Below are 19,378 nucleotides of genomic sequence, written 5' to 3' on the forward strand. Positions count from 1 at the left end.
TAGCATCATACCAGCTCCTTATGGCCCATCAATTGAGTGTTTACGTTATAACTGTTATGTTACAATAAGACGGGTGAAAAAGTTGAATTGCATATGTATTCAAAATATATACCCACACAACTCGTGGTAAAATTGTTCGGGCTTTATTATTTTTGGGCAAGGAACTCTAGCCTCACAAAAGATGATAAATTTCCTACCAATATTATACTTAACTATACCCCCCCCCCCCCAATTTCCCCTTATTATTATTTTTAATATAAATTTCTTGTTACTAATTTTACAATAGGATTTTCTTTTATAAAAATTCTAAAATTCTTCCAAAAATGAAAATGATCCTTTTTTTCATTGACCCCCTTATCCATCTAAACACTATGAAAATACACCAATAAACTCCTCACCTGCATATCCCCCCCCCCCCATGATGACCTTTTTTTATTAAGGTTTCTTAGGTACTATTTGGAATTCAAGGTTTGCTGGAATTTTTCAAGTTTAAATCACTTATAGCGCACATTCTTCAATTTTTTAAAGACTTGATTTAAGAGCTGAAATTATAATCCATCTTGTGTTAAAATCGATAAGAAATTGATTTTAATTTATAATTGATTCAAACTTTCCTGACAAAATCAAGTTTTTTTTAAAAAAAATGGGGTGTAAATAAACTTAAATGTTAAAAATTCCAGTATACCCCGCGACTTATATGCTCATATTAGTAAATAATATATTATATTGATCAAATAACCATTAAAAAATATTGTAAATTACAGGGAATACAATAGGAAGCTGATGGATGATAAGGATGAAATGGAAGCGCGAGATGTCAGTCAATTTATATTTTTATTATTTTCCATATATAGAATAAATATATTACCTTATAATAACTAGATTCTTTTCAAATATATTGTATTAACTTTTTAGCCCGATAGGGGGTTATCTTTTTTTATAACACATGTCTTTTTTCATTTGATCTAAAAAAAATTACATGTGTTTAAAAAATACCAAATAAACTAAATAACAAAATGTAATATTATAAAATATTACATTTCTAAAAAATTTACAGTTAAGTTACAGGTCTTCTTCTGCGACAACAAATCAAAAATTTCCTTTGAAAAAACATGGCTCAATAATGGCAGATTATTTCGGAAATGACAGCAAGAGGTAAATTAGCAGAATATTGCATAAACCTAATTTCCAAACTTTTCTTCTCACAATTGTAGTTTATTTTAAACTCATATAGGGCTGTTTTTCAAATTCATTGTCATCTTTCTTTCGATGAGTAATACAATGTAAATGACCCTATTCGTATTAAGAAGACACAATGTGGCTAGAAGAAAAGCTATAAATGATTACAGAAACATATTAACTATAATTACCATATAAAATATTATGAACTATACATATTTAAATATATTTCGTAAAGCGAGCTTCCATTTACCGATAGTCGTAATATCTTGAACGAATCAAACACCGATATTGTGCCTCTTCAATTCCATTATTCCGTAAATCAAAACTTAGATTACAGCAAGCAAACGCTAAAACCGGCTACTAGATTATCACCCACCATTCCCACATTATTCAGTCAGGATTTATTGCCTTCCAGGTGCTATCATAACAACAAAATAAAAGACCAAAAACCTTTATCCTCAAATCCACAACAGCAATCAACTCATAACTTGTATCGTTTTACGACGGGTTGTCCTATAAATGAACATACCAACAACTCATACCTTAGAGATCCTCCAAAATCCGGCTACCGCAAAGATTCGGGATCAGAAATAAGATCCATTTCAGACATTTTTGCCACCGCCCGCTATTTTAAAAGCAATCCTAACTCAGGCATACTTAACCCTAGTTCTTTAGCCTTACTGAATCCGGGTAGTGAGGTGGGCATAGTTCGCAGCGCATGGGACATTATTGCTTCTCAGAGCCAACGACGTGGGTACCTCACCAACAACGATGCCGCCTTTATTTCCACAGTCTCCTATCCAACTCTGTACTCACCCAGGCTTCCACATAATCTCTCGCCCAACTTACAAAATCGTCTCTTAGATTCCTTTATTTATGATTCATATTATAATCTTATTGGAAAGCACTCAAACACTCCTTCTCTCCCAGCTTCTTCGAATAACGATCATCTCTATAAAAGTGAACAGAGTAAGAAAAATGATATAATCAATGATGAAAAGCGCGTTAAAAGTTATTACCAACATCAATTCAAGAGTCGCGACGATATATTGGCCGATCTCAAGGAGGCAATTATTACCCCAAAGTCCACGTCGAACAAAAAATATCGCTTTAAAACTCAGCCCATTTTTATGTTAGATCTATACAAGTGTCAAGTTTTTAACCATCTTCAAAGTCTCAAGCGTCCAACGTCCTCATTGAAGCGAACGTATAGTCAAATCATTACACTGGATTCAACAATAAACTCTAACTATCCGTAAGCCATTTAAAAAATCATTTTTTTGTAGATTATTGAGTTATTAATTGGTTGAATTAGATCAATTTTACGTATTGATGTGGAGTTCTCAACAATCGAATCGATTGTCCTACAAAACTTACCAGAGCCGTAGCCACGGGGAGAGGGGTGGAGGCGAAGAAAGGGGCAACTCCCCCCCAAATTTTTTTTGGCCCCCAAACCTGGCTCCCAGAAAAAATCTTTGGCCCCCAAAAATAGCCCCTATAAATTTTTCCGGCCCCCCAAATTTAAAAAATTTTTTTGTAATTGATTATTTTTATATTTTTAAAATAAATTTTAAATATTTATTCAAAAAACATGTCTTATTTGTAAATTTCTTCCTATCCTGTTTTATTTTTATCCAATAATAATTCATCATTCATTCATATTTTATCATTTTCATGTGTGTTTGTGTATAACATTATATAATCGCTTAATTATCATTTAAATTGTATTTATTTTAATGATAATTATTTTATTTATTATGGTTCAATCAAAATATTATTATCTTTTGAAGGTCTCTGATATAGATCTGGGTGCAAATCATAAAAAACCGGGATTTTCAGCTATTCAAGTGGTTACTCGAGGCTTAAAATAAATATATATATATATATATCAAATCTAAGGAAACAGATTGATACCGATTCGTAAATATTTATTAAAATAAAAAAGGTTCTTATTAAATTTTTATAAAATTTGGTAATTATTGTGCAGTGTTGCTAAACAGCTCGATTAGGGCCGATTTTTAAAGATGATCCTATTAAGATCTTAGACAAAATAATATTATCTAAGCCCGATAAGTTATTTAAAACAGCGGTGAGTATTTTAGCATTATAAAGAAAATAGTGAGATAACAACAATTTTGGTAAACCAATAAATTAACCGTAATCTTTACGATCTTAAATCAAGATTTCATGATATTTCTTAACATACAGGAGCTAACTTTCCGTGAGACTGGTTCAAAAAAATTTACAGGTGCTGCAAATGTAGGAAACATAATTTATTCTTTCTGGACTATTTATAGCAAGGTTTTCCTACACCATTCAAAAAGATCCAGAATTAAATAAAATTACGAAATTTAAATACAAAAATACGCTATATACATCACCCAGATTCAAAACGAAGTAATATCTATTATGGTAGATATGGTGCTTGATTATATTTCAGATAAATATGGCAAAAGTGAGATGCCCTTTTTTGTCTTAAGGCTGATGTGACAACATCAGGTTGTGAAAACTGATAATTATTTATATTTACAGTGTTTTTCTGCTGAAAGCATTATTAATTGCATTTTAAAGCAACTTAATGAGTTAAATATTAATTCAACGAATATAATAAACCAGGCATATGATGGTAAACGTTATGTCTGGCCGAGCGGATTGCAAACCCTACTTCAAAAAAAATTAATAAAAGTTTCTTTTATACATTGCTACAACCACATGTTGCATCTTGTGGCTCAAAATTGGTATAATTATATTGTTATCATTTCTAATTTTTTTAATTTATTCAATGCATTGCATAATTTTTTAGGCGGTTTAACTTATCCTGTAAATATGCAGGCCATTATCTTAAGAGACTTTTAGTCCCGAGGTGGACTGATCATTTAGAAACACCTCACATCATTTATGTTAATTTTGAGGCTATTGGTGAAGTATTAGTTTACTTTTCTAATGGAACTCTTAATTCAGAGGTTTCCACTCATTAATCTGTCGAAGCCTCTGGTCTTTTATCTCAATACGTTAATATAAATTACGTTATATTAGCCATTATAATTTATGAGATATTAATAATAATAGATCCACTATATAAATTTACAGTCAGTACTTATCAAGTGGATGCTAAAAATTGTATTGATTCCACGATCAATATTATTAAATTGATTATAGTTTAAAAAAACGATAATGAATATTATTTGTAATTCTTTTGTATATATACATTTATATAATTATCCAATTTACTTCTAATAATATGCAATTTGATTAACCACGATAATATAATATTACATGTCTTAAAGTTATAATATAATATACAAATAACGTCCTTTTAAAATATATCTTACAATAATAAATATTCAAATGTAACATATCTTCTTTCCCACCAAGTTAAGATCGTCTACCAATCTTTTTATTTACCAAGTTCAAGTTCATCTATTAATCTTTTTGTTGGCTTTAGTTCCCTTGTTGAATAACCCGTTTGCCTTCCTTTTTGGTTCAATTGTTATTATTGATTTGCTTACGTCTGGTTCTTCCCTTATTCGTAGTTGGTCGGGATGTTTTAATACGGTTTTGTACGTTTATTTTTTTCTTCCCTTTTCCAGGGTGATGGCGATTCTAGTTTTTCGACCAATTGTTTCCACCATCACTGTTTTATTTTCGCTTGTTATTTTATCATCATTTATCTGTAGATCTATAGCGATTTTTGCGATTCGTTGGTAGAATTATTCTCAATCGTAGTTCACCTGAAGTTTTATGTGGAGTACTCCAGGTTACTCTATAAGAAATCCAAATAGGCTGTATCAATCATTTTGAAAGTGCCCTTTATCATATGGAAATCTAAATAGGCTGCATCAATCATTTTGATAGTGATCATATGGAAATCTAAATAGGCTGCATCAATCATTTTGATTGTGCCCTTTATCATATAAATTCTATAATCCATGGAATCTAAATAGGCTGCATCAATCATTTTGATAATGCCCTTTATCATTATCATAAATTCTATAATCCATGGAAATCTAAATAGGCTGCATCAATCATTTTGATAGTGTCCTTTATCATTATTATAAATTCTATAATTTTGTTTAAGTTTTAACGATTGGTCTTCGTCTTTAGTATCTGGGTAGTAAACATAGTTCTCCGGTGATTAATTGATCGCGAATTCTTAGTTCTTTATTATGAATTCAGTAGGGCCACGACTTAATCGAATGAAATCAATTCCTCCTCTAAGTCGTCAATAGAAAATTTTGAGGATTTTTATGTGTCTATAGTCGTCAATAGCCCATTTATCTCATTCATCTTTTATCCATAATTTCTAAACAAATCTATTATTATTTTATTTATTTTTTTTATAACAGGATAAAAAAATTATAATTCTATACAACATTTAACTTGTCCGAAGACCGAAAACCGCGCGACCTTATACCTCGTCGCCAAATATTAAATCGATTAAAGTTTAAAAAACGATAATGAATTTTATTTGTAATTCTTTTGTATATGTATACATTATATAATTATCCAATTTAACTTCTAATAATATGCAATTTGATTAACCTCGATAATATAATATTACATGTCGGAAAGTTATAATATAATATACAAATAACGTCCTTTTAAAATATATAACGTGACCTTTTAAAATATATCTTACAATAATAAATATTCAAATGTAACAAATATATTTAAAAAATATAAGAAGCAATAATTCTATTGATTTGATTAGAATAAAGGATGAAAAACTTTTAGCAAAATTTAATCTCACTCCCCACAAATCATCAAGCGTACGTAAAACGCCTATAAATTTCCAAGATTTTTTAGTCGAAACCAAATAACAATTTGATTTGAGAAAAAGACTCCAATTGGAGTTCTTTAAAATGGAGTTATTATGAAATTATTGATTACTCTGTTGATAATTTTTTAGATAGATTTACACAAGATGATTATAATCTTCTATCAAGTTTTAATGCATTGTCCCCCTTTGATAGTGATTATTTTATATCGGACAAAATGGCCCGATTAGAATAATTATTAAACTTAAATATGGAAACTTTACATCATGAAATGAAAATAGTTAAAGGATTATTAGCTGCAGAAGTTAAAGAAATACATAATTTTGAAAATATCCTAAATATTATGTATAAAAAAATATCATCATGCATTTAGAGAATTGTACAAATGCTACTCAGCAGCCATCATCATTGGGGTACTAATGGTTTCTTGTGTGGTTTCTTTCTCTATAATAAAGAAAGTTATCGAGCACTAGAGGGTCAATGAAAGATCAAAGTAAGCAAAATTTAGTATTGATGGCTTATGAAAAAAATTAACCCAAAATTTATCCTTTAATTCATTTATGTTAAAATTTAAAGATAAAAATCGTCGTAATAGTATTATTTTGTTTGTTCATATTATAGTATTGTGTATTCATATAACATTAATAATTTTTTAATAAAAATAGCAAAAAATTTCTATGAATGCTTAATTATTTGTTTTATTTAAAAAAAATAGTGGCCCCCCTAAGTAAGCAGCTGGCTCCCCTAACTGAAAATTCCTGGATATGGCCCTGGAACTTACATTAATAATAACAAATCTCTCTTTCATATAAATTTATCTAAATAAGTTTCTTATTTTTTATACGTAATTTTTTTTTTACAATGCTTACGGATTTAAGTATGAAATATAAACTAAATTGTATATTTCTGAATATATTAATATTTCATGCATTCAGAGTTAGCGCAAATTCGCGGCGGAGTATATAAAATATTCAAAAATACAGCATATTTTATATACTTCACCTCGAATTCGTGATAACTGTGGATGCAGGGTAACATCTCATTAGCAGTTAGCTCAAATTCGCGGGGAAAACAAAAATACAGCGCATTTTGTATAATTTCCCGCGAATTCTCGTTAACTTAATTAGAGGTTCGTATGAATTTATATTATATACTAATTATTCTTCGGCTCATAACAAACTATTCCCCCCCCCCCCCATTTATTATTGTATAACTATTACATCGCTTAGATTGTTGAAGCGTTCGAGGACTTTAAGGCGAGTTGTTTCAGGCTCGGACATTTCGAAATCCGAAATCACGAGTGGAGATATGGAAAATTTCGAAATATTGGAAAAATTCTTCAAAGCCAGGTTTAAAATAACATAGCGACTAGATTTGACCACATTATAATATTAGAAAACATATTGTATCACAATTCATCAAAGGGCGGTATTTGTAAAAATGGATTTCTTTTTGAAATATAAAATTCCAGGTTTATTTTGGAACTACTAAAGAGATAAACTAAATACATTCTAAACATATTTTTTATGTAAATTGTCCCTTTTAGTAAAGTTCTTTATACGGGTATTTAATATATTTTCTTAAATTTGCAATTTGCTGGGAGAATCAGACCGTCAAGTTAGATTTTGCTGAATGGAATGAGTTTGAGTCGAGCCAAATTGAATGGTAAATAATTTATAGATTAATTAAATATACACATATGAAGAAGCCAGTGATGTAGCCCTAAAATTGGCAGAAAAGGCTTGCTATTTCTCTAAAAAATGGCCAATGGTCAAAAATAGGCAATTTTTTTAAAAGTGATTTCCAGAGATTTGATCTTTGAATTTAACAAAAGCAGAATTGAAAGAACCTTTGTAATTTATTGTAGAAGGACTTTTTAAGCCAAATTTCTAAAAGGAGCGAATCAAAACTTTTGTAATTTAAACTTAAAAACCTTTTTCCTTTAAATATTTTAATTGTAAGAGACAAATTTCTTAAAATTTATAAACTTTATTTTTATTACTAAGAGTTATATGTTTTAAATAAATTACATATTTTAAACTCTAATATTTTTTCTAAATTTCGGGGAAAACTTAAAACTATATAATCTTTGTATCATTTTGAAAAACGTTTGAACCTTGTTACTGAACTGTAACCCTTATATTTTTTTTGCCACATAAACCATAACATATTAAGATCTGGCCCTAATTTTTAAGCAATGGCCATTTTTCGCTATAAATTTATGAATTCATTCGTATTTTTACATTCCTTTTTATAAAATATTTACATTTGAATTTTTATATCATAGTAATATTACAATTTAATGTTAATTAATATGTTAAAATAACATTGTATTCAAAGGACACGCTAATTCTCCCTCCCATTTTAAAGGGCATCACGTGCCCCTGGGCGTATTCCCTTCACTATACCCCTTAAAGTCAAACGAGCTAATTCATAACTCGAACTCACGAGCCTGTCTTACGAGTCGGCTCAGGAATCTGGTTCTTGAGTCGCAGAGAGCTACTCGTCTGATTCTCAGGCGACTCTTAGAGTGTTCCTAAGTCTGACTCAATTTTTCAATTGAAAAACTCTAGTTTCTGCTACGCCGATTCGCCTATCTTAGACGTTTACCAACCCTTAACATATAAAGTGTGAAAGTGGTCTAACTAGAGCCAAGATCTCTAGTGGTAAACTATATCTTATTTTAGATATTCTTGCCGCAATTAACCTATAAAATTCTAATCTAAAAAAGGCTTTATTTGCCAAATGATGATTTTGGTTTAAATTGTGCCTTGTTACAAAATTTAACTAGAAAGCATAATAAGACTAACATTAAATTTAATTGCTTAATATACCGAATTTCTCTTATCTTGATGAAAACCCGTAATATAAATATATAATATATATTTTATTGATTACCTTATTATTTTTTAATAAAGGTAGAGTTTAATATATACTTTTTTGTTAAAAAGAATCGAAAATAAGAATCATGCTCGTTCATATTCCAGGATTTCGGAACTAATGGATCCTCTCAAATTACCGAATCACGTGATTAATCACCCCTATCTAAGATGTAGCCCTGTCGGACTCAGCAGCACTAGCGATTCCTATTGCGGTTCCACCCTCAAGAAAGAAGATAGTTCTGACGAATTTCTTTTTACAAAGAATAGTACCTCTAAATCTTCGGTGATTATGATAATATCTAAACTATTTACTTGAAAAGTTATTTGAAGCCCTCTATTAATAACATTGGCTAATTGACTATTAATAGGGAATGCTGCAACCATTAGAAAATTATATCGTACAAATTAAAAAACATACAATATATTAGTGATGGAATCTCTTCAAATATGAAAAAGACATTTCATAGGAAATTTATTTTGAATATAACAAATTTGTAATGATTAAATCAACTTCTTAAATGTTTTTCCTTTAATAAATCTTGGAATTCCTTAAGATTTTTTCAGATATTAAGTGGGGAAAAATTACTCTCCTTTCTACCACATACTCAATCCTTGTATAAAATAATTTATAACCATATTTATCTATATTTTAGAGTTCCAACTCTCAAAAGGATTATGGCACTAAACTTTTAGTGCGAAAAACTGCTTTGAGGGACCCAAAAAGAGTGTTTAAGGTCATAATAATCGGTGATATGGGAGTCGGGAAAAGTACTTTTATCCACATGGCATGTCACAAACAATTTTGTGACAATTTCCTCCCAACTTTAGGTAAATTAATTTATTGCCAAGAATGAATTTTTCCTTTTCAAATGATCACATTTTATATTTAAAAAAATATATAATTAACAATAAAATAATAATCTTACCAATCAAATCAAAAGGATTATATAGAATTAGATTTTTATTGAAAAAATAATTATTATATAGATTTGTTTTTTATGGGCATGATCATGAAGGGCCATTTTCAGTTTAAATTTCAGTCCCAATAAAAATTATAGATAATTAATATAGAAATATATAAATCAAACAATTTTTCTAATTGTAGGTTTCATTGTTAATAATCATCAAAGTAAGGTATAACTTTTGCACTCACTGTCTTTTACCAGAAGTGAGGGAGGGAGGTGGGTAAGACACAGGCAGAAGTGACACTATTTTACAAAAAAACTTTATTTTATAGAATAAAATATCCAAATATTTTTATAATCTAGATATACTCTGCAATTTAAGTTGAAGGAAAGCTATTAATTTTTATTTATTATATTACTTATTTAATATACGAATTTCTCATATTGATTTAGGGATGGACTTTCAAGTTAAATCTTTAGATATGGATGGTCAATCAATAGCCTTGCAAATTTGGGATACAGCTGGTCAAGAGAGGTACAAAATAAAGAAAAACTAACAAAGATAATGTAAATATCGAGGCTTAAGTAATATTATAATACGTAAACCCGAGCCCGGCTTAAAATAATTAAAATATTAAAAATTCGGCTCGGAATAGTAATTGGGTGGCAAAATAAAATTCTGGCCGGGCTTTCAAATATTTAGATACCTTCGAGAGCCTCTGATAATAATATTAATTCCAATTATTAACCTTTTGTTTTTTACATCATATTTTGTGATATAAGGTTTAAAACACTTACCAGACATTATTATAGAAAGGCCGACGCTATATTACTAATGTATGATATTAATCAACAAAAGTCCCTGGCTAACCTTAAAGGATGGATAAATGAAATAAGAGTATTTTACTATAATATATATATTTATTATGCTAATCTAATAACTCGGATTTTTCTTGGAAAATATATTATTATTTTATACTCTCAGCATTACCATCTTCGTAGATGTTAATTAAGAAATAATCTCCTTTATAATATACCAGATAGTTTACATTTTAAATTTATTTCCACCAAAGAATAGCAACTCTTGGCAGCTCGGTATTTAGTATTATATATAATGTTTTATTTTTGCAAAATATATATTTTTTTCTTTATGTTTAAAAAAAACATGATTAAGAAACATTTAAAATGCATTTCGCTTGAACCAAATTGTTGCACATTACTGTACCGCCCGTATGATGATCTTGAAAGCATGATTATGGTAAGGTGAAGGGAATTTTTATAGGATACATGATAAAAGACAAACAAATATTTATAATTATTTTTTGGAAAAATTAATTTTATTACTTTATATGGCCTGTTCGGGTATTCGGGACTTTATTTTAAGTTTCCAACGATGGAACATTGAATGTTCATTTTATTTTCTTTCTAGAATATGCGACTTACTGAATGTAATTTACAATTATATTTTTATAAATGCATGATATTGATTTTGATATGCGGCAAATGCATGAAAAGATATATGCAATAGTTTAGTTAATATTTAAAAATTGTATATAAAATTTTAAAAAACCTGTCTACTTTCGTTGGGGTTAAAAATTTTGCCCAACTTAGACAGTTCCCTAATTCCTCAAAACTCTTTACTTTCTAATTGTAGTTAATAGAATTTGATTGGGTCTCTAAATTTTAGATCAAATTAGAGAGTTGGGCTAGTTTATCAAGAGCCCAAATTAGACATGTTTTACTGTAATATATTCAGCATCATATAACGCTAATTTGTAAAATAGAACATAAATTTTAGTTAAAGCTTTTAAAATTATTTTGATGGTATCTATTTATTCATAATTTTATAGTAGTTATGCATTATTTTCAACAATGAAAAATGTTTATTTTTTAAGATATTTGGGTAACTAATTTTTAGTGTTGTTAAATGGTTCGATTTTTTAAAAACGGCTAGCCCAATATTTTAGCCAAAAATATTATGCAGAGTTGAGATGTTTTGCTTAAAAGGCGGAAAGGTTTGGATATATAAACGAAATCTTGAGGCATCCATAACAATTTTTGACATATTGGGTTAGTCGTTTTTAAAAATAGAAATATTATTTAAACTTCTTTCAGTAAGTTTACTTATAAATATAAACATTTTTCAAAAATTAATGTAGTATAAATTCACCAACTTATGATTCAATATTAATTAAATAATCTTAACTGTATAAAATTTGTTGAAAGAGAAAAAATTTGTAAATGTTCAAAAAGAAAATTATAGAAAGAGAGCTTTGTTAAATGTTATATCTGAAAGCTCGCCTAATAAAATTTAATAGCTAACGTTTATTTTGTTTCAGGAGAAAATTTAAGGTTGGCCATGTGCCATAAAAGATACAGAAAAACATATTTTAAAATAATTAATGAAATTATTATTTACTCCGATGAATCTAACATAAATGCTGAACATATTATTTATCATTTTAAAAACATTTGAAGAATAGGGGAAAGGAGTTATCTTTGAATAATTGGGCCAATATTTTATGGTTTTTTAGCAGAATTGAAAATATTTTGATTCAAAAAAATTTTTTTTACATATCTTTATATATTATATTTATATTGTAAAAATTTATTAAAGTTTTAGTAAATAAATGAAAATACATTGTCAAATATGTTAAATGTACCAGGTTTATCCATATTATATATATATCACATGAAATATATTATTGTCCCTTAAAACTGTCAAATAATTTACAAAAAATAAGTTAATCATATTCATATTGTCATTCTTGACCCTAGACAAACTAGTGGCTTTTAATGTTCTTAATTTAGTTAGGCTTTTTTTATTTAAAATAATCTCTACTTAAAAATGGCTAATACACACCCCATCAAAATTAAAATTTATTTCAAGATATTAAATTTTCATAAATATTGTCATTATTATTATACATGATAAAAATGGCATTACTTTATCATTTAGCATTGATATTTAGTCTGAGTAACATTAATAAAAAAATTAATTAATTAAAATGTAAAAAATTAAAAAAATTATTTTGAAATTTGAATTTAAAAATTATCACATTTTTAGAACCATTGAAGCATCTAAAATATATTTATGATTTAAATTTTAAAAATCAAAATCAAAGTTTTTTAGTTTAAAAATTATTTGAAAAGAAATTCCTTGCTCCGAGATAACACTATCCCCGGTCTTCCCTTTTTATTTACTTTTTTTGCTTTAAAATTCATATAAAATATTGTATCTATTTATGGATTTTTTTATAAAAATAAGCATGTATAAAATGATACTAATTTTTTTTTAAAATTAACGTTTGACAATGTATAATAGGATAAAAAAATTTATACAAAAAATATGTACCAAATAATTTTGTATATTTTTTATAAATCCTAATATTGTAATTCAATTCGCGTAATGATTTTTAAAGATTACTAATAAATAAAATCTTATAAAATTTCGTAATTGAAATAACAATTATAAATTATTGATGATTTTGATATGCATAATGGATAAAGTACCATATAATACCTGGTACATATAACATGTAAACCTATTAAAATATTGGGCTGATATATTTAGGATTTCTTACATGAGTTATAAAAATATAGAAAATCTTTTTTATACACAGAAAATGGGAGTTAAGAAAATATATAAAATAAAATTTCTCAGTAATTAAAATTTTTTCATGTTTTTTTTTTAAAACGTTATACTAGTTACAATTTAAAACATAATTAGAGCCCTTTTAAGATAAATACATTTCAAAAAAATTGTTTAAAACAAATATACCCTATTGCACCTTAATATTTATGTTTTATATAGAAGCAAAACATACATAAACCGGTGTTCGTGATATTAGCCAATAAAATGGATCTCATTGATTTATCTCATTTAACCATCACTTCAAAGGAATTACATTTGCTTAACCAGAGTCAAAATCTAGCAAATGTAAAAAAAAATATATATATTCTATAATCATCAAATTTACAATATTCATTTATTTTCCTGATTTGTTAATATGGCATTCACTAACCCATCCCACCCCTTATGCTTTTTGAATCTATTAAACATAATGAAAAGTTTTTTTTTAAATAGAATTGATTTTAACAAATTTCTTTGATGATTTAGGATATTGATGCCCTACATTTCGATGTAAGCTCGAAAACCGGATTAAACGTTGAACAAGCTTTTAGAGATATATCGAGGTTTTTAAAAAAAATTATAATAAATTAATATGAGTTTTTTAAAACTAATTCCTCCTGCTTAATGCAAATTTTATTTTCAAGGTTTTCAAAAAAGAAAGAAAGAAAGATTTAGTAATAATATGTCGTAAGCACTCCGGGTATAATGAGTTATCCGAAATACTAACGTGTGGATTCGAAATCAACTTCATAATTTTTGAAAAATCTTTAATTAATAAGAAAAATTCAAGTAGTTTTTAATTATTATTTGCCTTTTTTTTAATGGTTTTTTAGGTAGTTATTTTTAAAATAAAAATAACTAGGGCCTTACAAATCCGTCTGCAGATATTTGGCTTTTATTAATGGCGTAGCTTCAATTTTGCTATGAAAATTAACATTATTTTATGGTTTTTTTCTAATATTTTTGATTGGAGGGCCCGTTTTATTATAGGTCTTTGGTAGTGTTACATCTTTTAAAATATTCTTATCACTATTTTTTTCTAATTTTATTTTTTAAAATAATCATTTATAATAATTATTATTTTCATTTAATTTTCACAATTAAATGTTAAGAACGGGGGTGTTATTATTGACCTTTGGTGTTTACAAAAATTTGCAAATTTATAGAGGGGGAGAATGTCCCCATGCCCTCTATTTTAGCTAAACCGATTTGATTTGGCTAACTAATTTAAAATTTACATATAAAATTGGTTTAAATATTATTATACATTAGATATAAAATTACAAACTATTATTAAGCCAAACAAACAAGACAATCTCAACCCTGTTATTCCAAATCTAACCTGAACCTAACAATGAACTAATATTAACCATCATTACCTAAAGAACTCAAACCCACTTGAGTCGTTAAAAATTTTGTCAACTGAAACACTACAAAGGTCGAGGAACCGGTTCTATAGAACCTTTTGATAATCACCCAATTCACAGCTAGCACCCTGTATAAAAATATTAATTTAACTAGCATGAGAACTTCTAGAAAGGAAATATGTGGTTACTTTTAATAAAAATTTGATCTACAAATGTAAGCAAACATGTTTGAATAAGATATTCATGTTTTGAAAAATAATTTTAAAAAGTTCTACAAATTGTCATGGATTTTATACAATTCCAACAAAAGAAATGTTTTAATGCAAAAATTGCGTTTTCTTGGAATATACTGTATAATTGATTCATTTTATTAATTCGATACCCCTGCAGAGATCAAAACGGCAACAAGTCCGGTTCGAAAAAAATTATTTTTGTCTCCACTCTTGAGAATTCATAATTTTAAGACTAGCTCAATTTTTTTTACTTTTTTAAAATCATTTTATGACCATGTCTGGAATTTTTAAAATTCCTTTAACTTATTTTGAATAATTTTGGTTTTTTATTTTTTAAATAAGAGAAATTGAAAACCTGGGTAGATAAATATTCCTTTACAGTTAAACTTGTCTAATTTAGGCTCTCTATAATTTGGAAAACTTACTTTGGCCAAAATTTTGAGTCCCAATTAAATTCCTATTAATTAGTATGTATTAAATGCCTGTCTAAGTTGGATCAAAATATTTGTCTCAACGGTGCAGGTTTCACTAATTTTAAAAATTTTTAAAATAAGTGTAGGTTTTGTAAAAAAAAATATTCTTAGGCCCGTAATTTTTTTTTAAATTTTAAACTCAAATTTTTCCAAATTATGTCCTGCTTTTATTTGTCTTTTTAATGATTCCCTAGTTCCGAGTATAAAGCAATAATTCTCTTTTCGCTGGATTTTAATTAAATTATCATTTAATTCAACCTGAATGTTTGAGTAAGACTTGAAGGGAGATATATCAAATCCCATTTGATTTTTTTAATTATAAAAAATTTATAAAGAAATAATGAATAAAAGAAAGTGATCTATCATGAAAACAATGAATAATTTTATTATATCTTTGTAATTAATTTCATCAGTTTATATATCTTTTACAAATCAATAGTAATACATCAATTAATCATAATACACAATTAACAAATATATTTGAATAACAATTAATCCTATACCAATTACCTTTATTTTCAAAGTTAATTGATTCTATTAAATCTATTCTCTCCTTTTTGGAATCTCGATTTGAAACGGTATAAATCGTTTTCTTATCCGTTTTAAATAACGGCTAGTTGTACTTTCGTTTCCTACTGCGGGTTAATTCGTATTATCAATGTCAATCATATCATTTATGATGGTGTCTTTAGTTATCGAGTTTTTTTTATAGGATCAATGTTTTTGACCGAGTTTTTTTATAGGATCAATGTTTTTGACTATCGAGTTTTGTATAGAATCAATTTCATCCATACGTTGTATAGTTTGCAATGTTTCTCTTCCTTCCTCTCTATTTTTAAAATTGAAATCGTCGAACTTATGTTTTAAATGATTAATATGTGTTCTACATAAACCTAATTTAGTCTCAACTAAAAACATTATTGGTCCTGTTCTTTTAAAAATGTATCTGGCATATATCTTTTTTAAATCGTTTGCATATATTTTCTCATTTATATTAAAAGAACCTAGTAACTAAGGTATGTATGTATGAGGATACATTGGTTTTAATAATTGTAAGTGTCCGGGTTAAAATTTAAGCATAACCTGGTGATAGTTTTGTAGTTATTTGTGGAGTATTTCGATACTTAAAAAGAAAATCTTGTATTTTATGATCATTATGTTTTTTTAAAAAACTCTAAAAGTTTGTACTAACCTCTCCTCTTCTCTGTTGGTTCTTGGGTGGTAGGGGCATTATATACATCTATAATTGCTAATTGTTTGCAAAATATACTGAATCTTTACTTTGAAATGGTGAGCCCATTATCCGTAAAAACCGAAATAACAAAAAGTCTTAAAAATATTTTTCTTACTTCAGTAAAATTATTTGTCGAAAGTTTTTGTATTTCAGTCCATTTACTAAAACTATCTATTATTACTAGATATATATCTCCGTTAATTGGTCCGGCAAAATTTAAATGAATTCTTCCCCATGGTTTATTTGCGGAGAGCCATTTCCCTATGATCGATTTATAGCCAGGGTTATTTGCTTGACATAATTCACAATCTTACTGTGTAATTCGATGTCTTCGTTAATTTTAGGCCATCAAACGTTCTATTGGGCCAATAATTTTGTTTTAGTATAACCCTGGGGCCCTATATCTAAAAAAGATAAAATATGTTCTTGTAATAATATTTGTAATTATCGTTCTTAATCCTCATAATTTACATCCTACCTCCATCGTGAGTTCATTTCGGCCCTGGAAAAAAGGTTTTAAATTTCCACTATTATTTTTGGTGAAACTTTTGATAGTACCAGGTCATTTTTTGTGTGTGACTTTATATCTAACGTTGAAATAAATTGTAGAACATCTACTATTAAATTAATATCTAACTCTTCCCAAGCATGGTCTACCATCAATTGGGAAATAGGAAAACATATCCGCATTGCTATTTTTTTTTAGTTCCTCGAAGTTGCAATTCATAATCATAATTTTCTAGTAGTAATGACCATCTTACTAATTTTGACGACATATCTTTTATTCTTTTATGTGGGTTAAATAACGATATAGTGGTTTATGATCAGTGATTATAGTAAAATAATTACCAATTAAATATTATTTAAATTTAATTAATCCAAATATGATTGCTAAAGCATCACGCTCTGACTGACTTTAATTTCGTTCGGCGGCATTTAATGTTCGAAAATCAAATTCAACCGACTTTTCCTCGTTGTTAATGATATGAGATAGAACTAATCCTCTTCCATGTTGCGACGTATCAGCAGCTAGAATTATCGGCTTTGCGTTAATATTGGTGCTTCTGATACTAATTTTTTAAATTTATTAATTAATTTTGTTTCATTAACTGTCATTTCCAATCACATTTCCCTTAAAAGCACATATAAGGAAGCGACAATAGTCTAAAAATCGTTCATAAATATTTGATAATAATTAATTATACCGATAAAAGCTTGTAATTCTGTAACTTTTTTAGGTAATGGTGCGTCTAAAATCGCATTTCTTATTTGGTGTTGAGATCCCCCCTTTGCAAATGGTATGACCTAAGAATTGAATCTTTTTTTAGATTTAATTTCATACCATTTATTTCTAACATCTTAGATACTTTATCAAATATTTTTTATGAATCTCAATTGATTCCCCAGTAATTATTATATTGTCCGAATAGTAGTCCTTTTTTAATAATAAATCCATTGCATGTTGAAAAAGGTTTGGCGTTGAAGCTACCCCAAACGGAAGTCGTGTGAAACGATACAATTCATTTAGCGTGTTGATCACTAACAGCTTTTTCATCTCCCCATCTAGTGCTAGTTGAAAATACGCTTCTGATAAATCTACCTAGTGTGGCTAATAAATCAATAATTCTGTATATAGTATATTGATAAATCAAAATATTTGCATTAACTATCTGTCGGAAGTCACCATAAATTCGATCCTCTTTTTTAGTACAAGCATGATCGGAGAAGTGATATTCTAATATTTCAGCCCATGGATTCCAGTCGTTATAATTTAGCTTCTAATTTTGTCTTCCACGCATATGGTATCGGTTTGCTTTTAAATATTGAAAGTTGGGGTTGGGTTTTACCGATAAATATGCATTTAAATCCTTCAGTAGATCTAATTTGTTTAAATAATGATGGAAACTTTGTTCAATATTATCCCCCCAAACCTCATTAACTGTATTATATTGATTTATTATTATTAAATTCTACATACCATTGTTTACAATTATAAATTCATGATATGTAATTTTATTTTTATAATTAATGGGTTATACACTGTTGATGGAAAACATTTCCATATTTTTTGATTTATTTTAAAATAAAATTATTTGACTTAAGTAGCATATTTATATTAGTGATCTGCATCGGGCCTAATTTTTCAAGCCCGGCCCTGCCCGAAATTTTTTTTATAAAATTTTGCCGGCCGAATTTATTTAAATATAGAAATTAATTTTTATAATTACACAAAATAAACGATATATGTTATATGGCGTCTACTTTCTATAAATAAAATCACATATTTTTATTTTACATAAAAACAACATAAAATTGATAAATTTAAATATATAAGAAATTTTTAAGGCCCGATCCGACCCGGCCCAATTTTATTAAAAATATTAGGGCCCGCCGGGTCTACTTTTGCAGATCTCTAATTTATATATTCTTATCAATTTTTATAAGTTAAATAATTTTATTTAAAATATGGAAATTTAAATCTGCACAACACTGTATATTTACCTCTAGTATCGTTCATTAAATTATTATTTTAAAATAATATACGTTCTTGTTACTAGTATTTTTAAACGGTAAACGTCTGCTATATTCAAAATAGAAACAGCGATCCTGTGTCAATTAAAAAATTAATATATATTTATCTATCAATAATTTTACCTCAAATTTTTTCCACGACTCGGAGAATTCCAATC

The 19,378-nt window shown here is 27.7% G+C and overlaps 1 protein-coding gene across 2 annotated transcripts in view; it reads left to right on the forward strand.

Annotated features, from left to right (window-relative positions):
- Positions 1-19,378, forward strand: part of LOC135931302 (uncharacterized) — a 35,493-nt gene that overhangs the window by 14,403 nt on the left and 1,712 nt on the right. For both annotated transcript variants that reach the window (XM_065468308.1, XM_065468309.1), the window contains 11 exons: positions 765-816; positions 1,058-1,155; positions 1,418-2,437; positions 7,190-7,309; positions 8,912-9,125; positions 9,496-9,670; positions 10,201-10,282; positions 10,531-10,645; positions 10,922-11,005; positions 13,562-13,687; positions 13,868-13,944. In XM_065468308.1, the coding sequence (XP_065324380.1) occupies positions 765-816; positions 1,058-1,155; positions 1,418-2,437; positions 7,190-7,309; positions 8,912-9,125; positions 9,496-9,670; positions 10,201-10,282; positions 10,531-10,645; positions 10,922-11,005; positions 13,562-13,687; positions 13,868-13,944 (2,163 nt within the window). The remainder of the gene's footprint in view (positions 1-764; positions 817-1,057; positions 1,156-1,417; positions 2,438-7,189; positions 7,310-8,911; positions 9,126-9,495; positions 9,671-10,200; positions 10,283-10,530; positions 10,646-10,921; positions 11,006-13,561; positions 13,688-13,867; positions 13,945-19,378) is intronic.

This window comes from Gordionus sp. m RMFG-2023, chromosome 1 (assembly GCF_954871325.1).
Source record: "Gordionus sp. m RMFG-2023 chromosome 1, tfGorSpeb1-WG-v2, whole genome shotgun sequence".
Taxonomy (NCBI): Eukaryota; Metazoa; Nematomorpha; class Gordioida; order Chordodea; family Parachordodidae; genus Gordionus; species Gordionus sp. m RMFG-2023.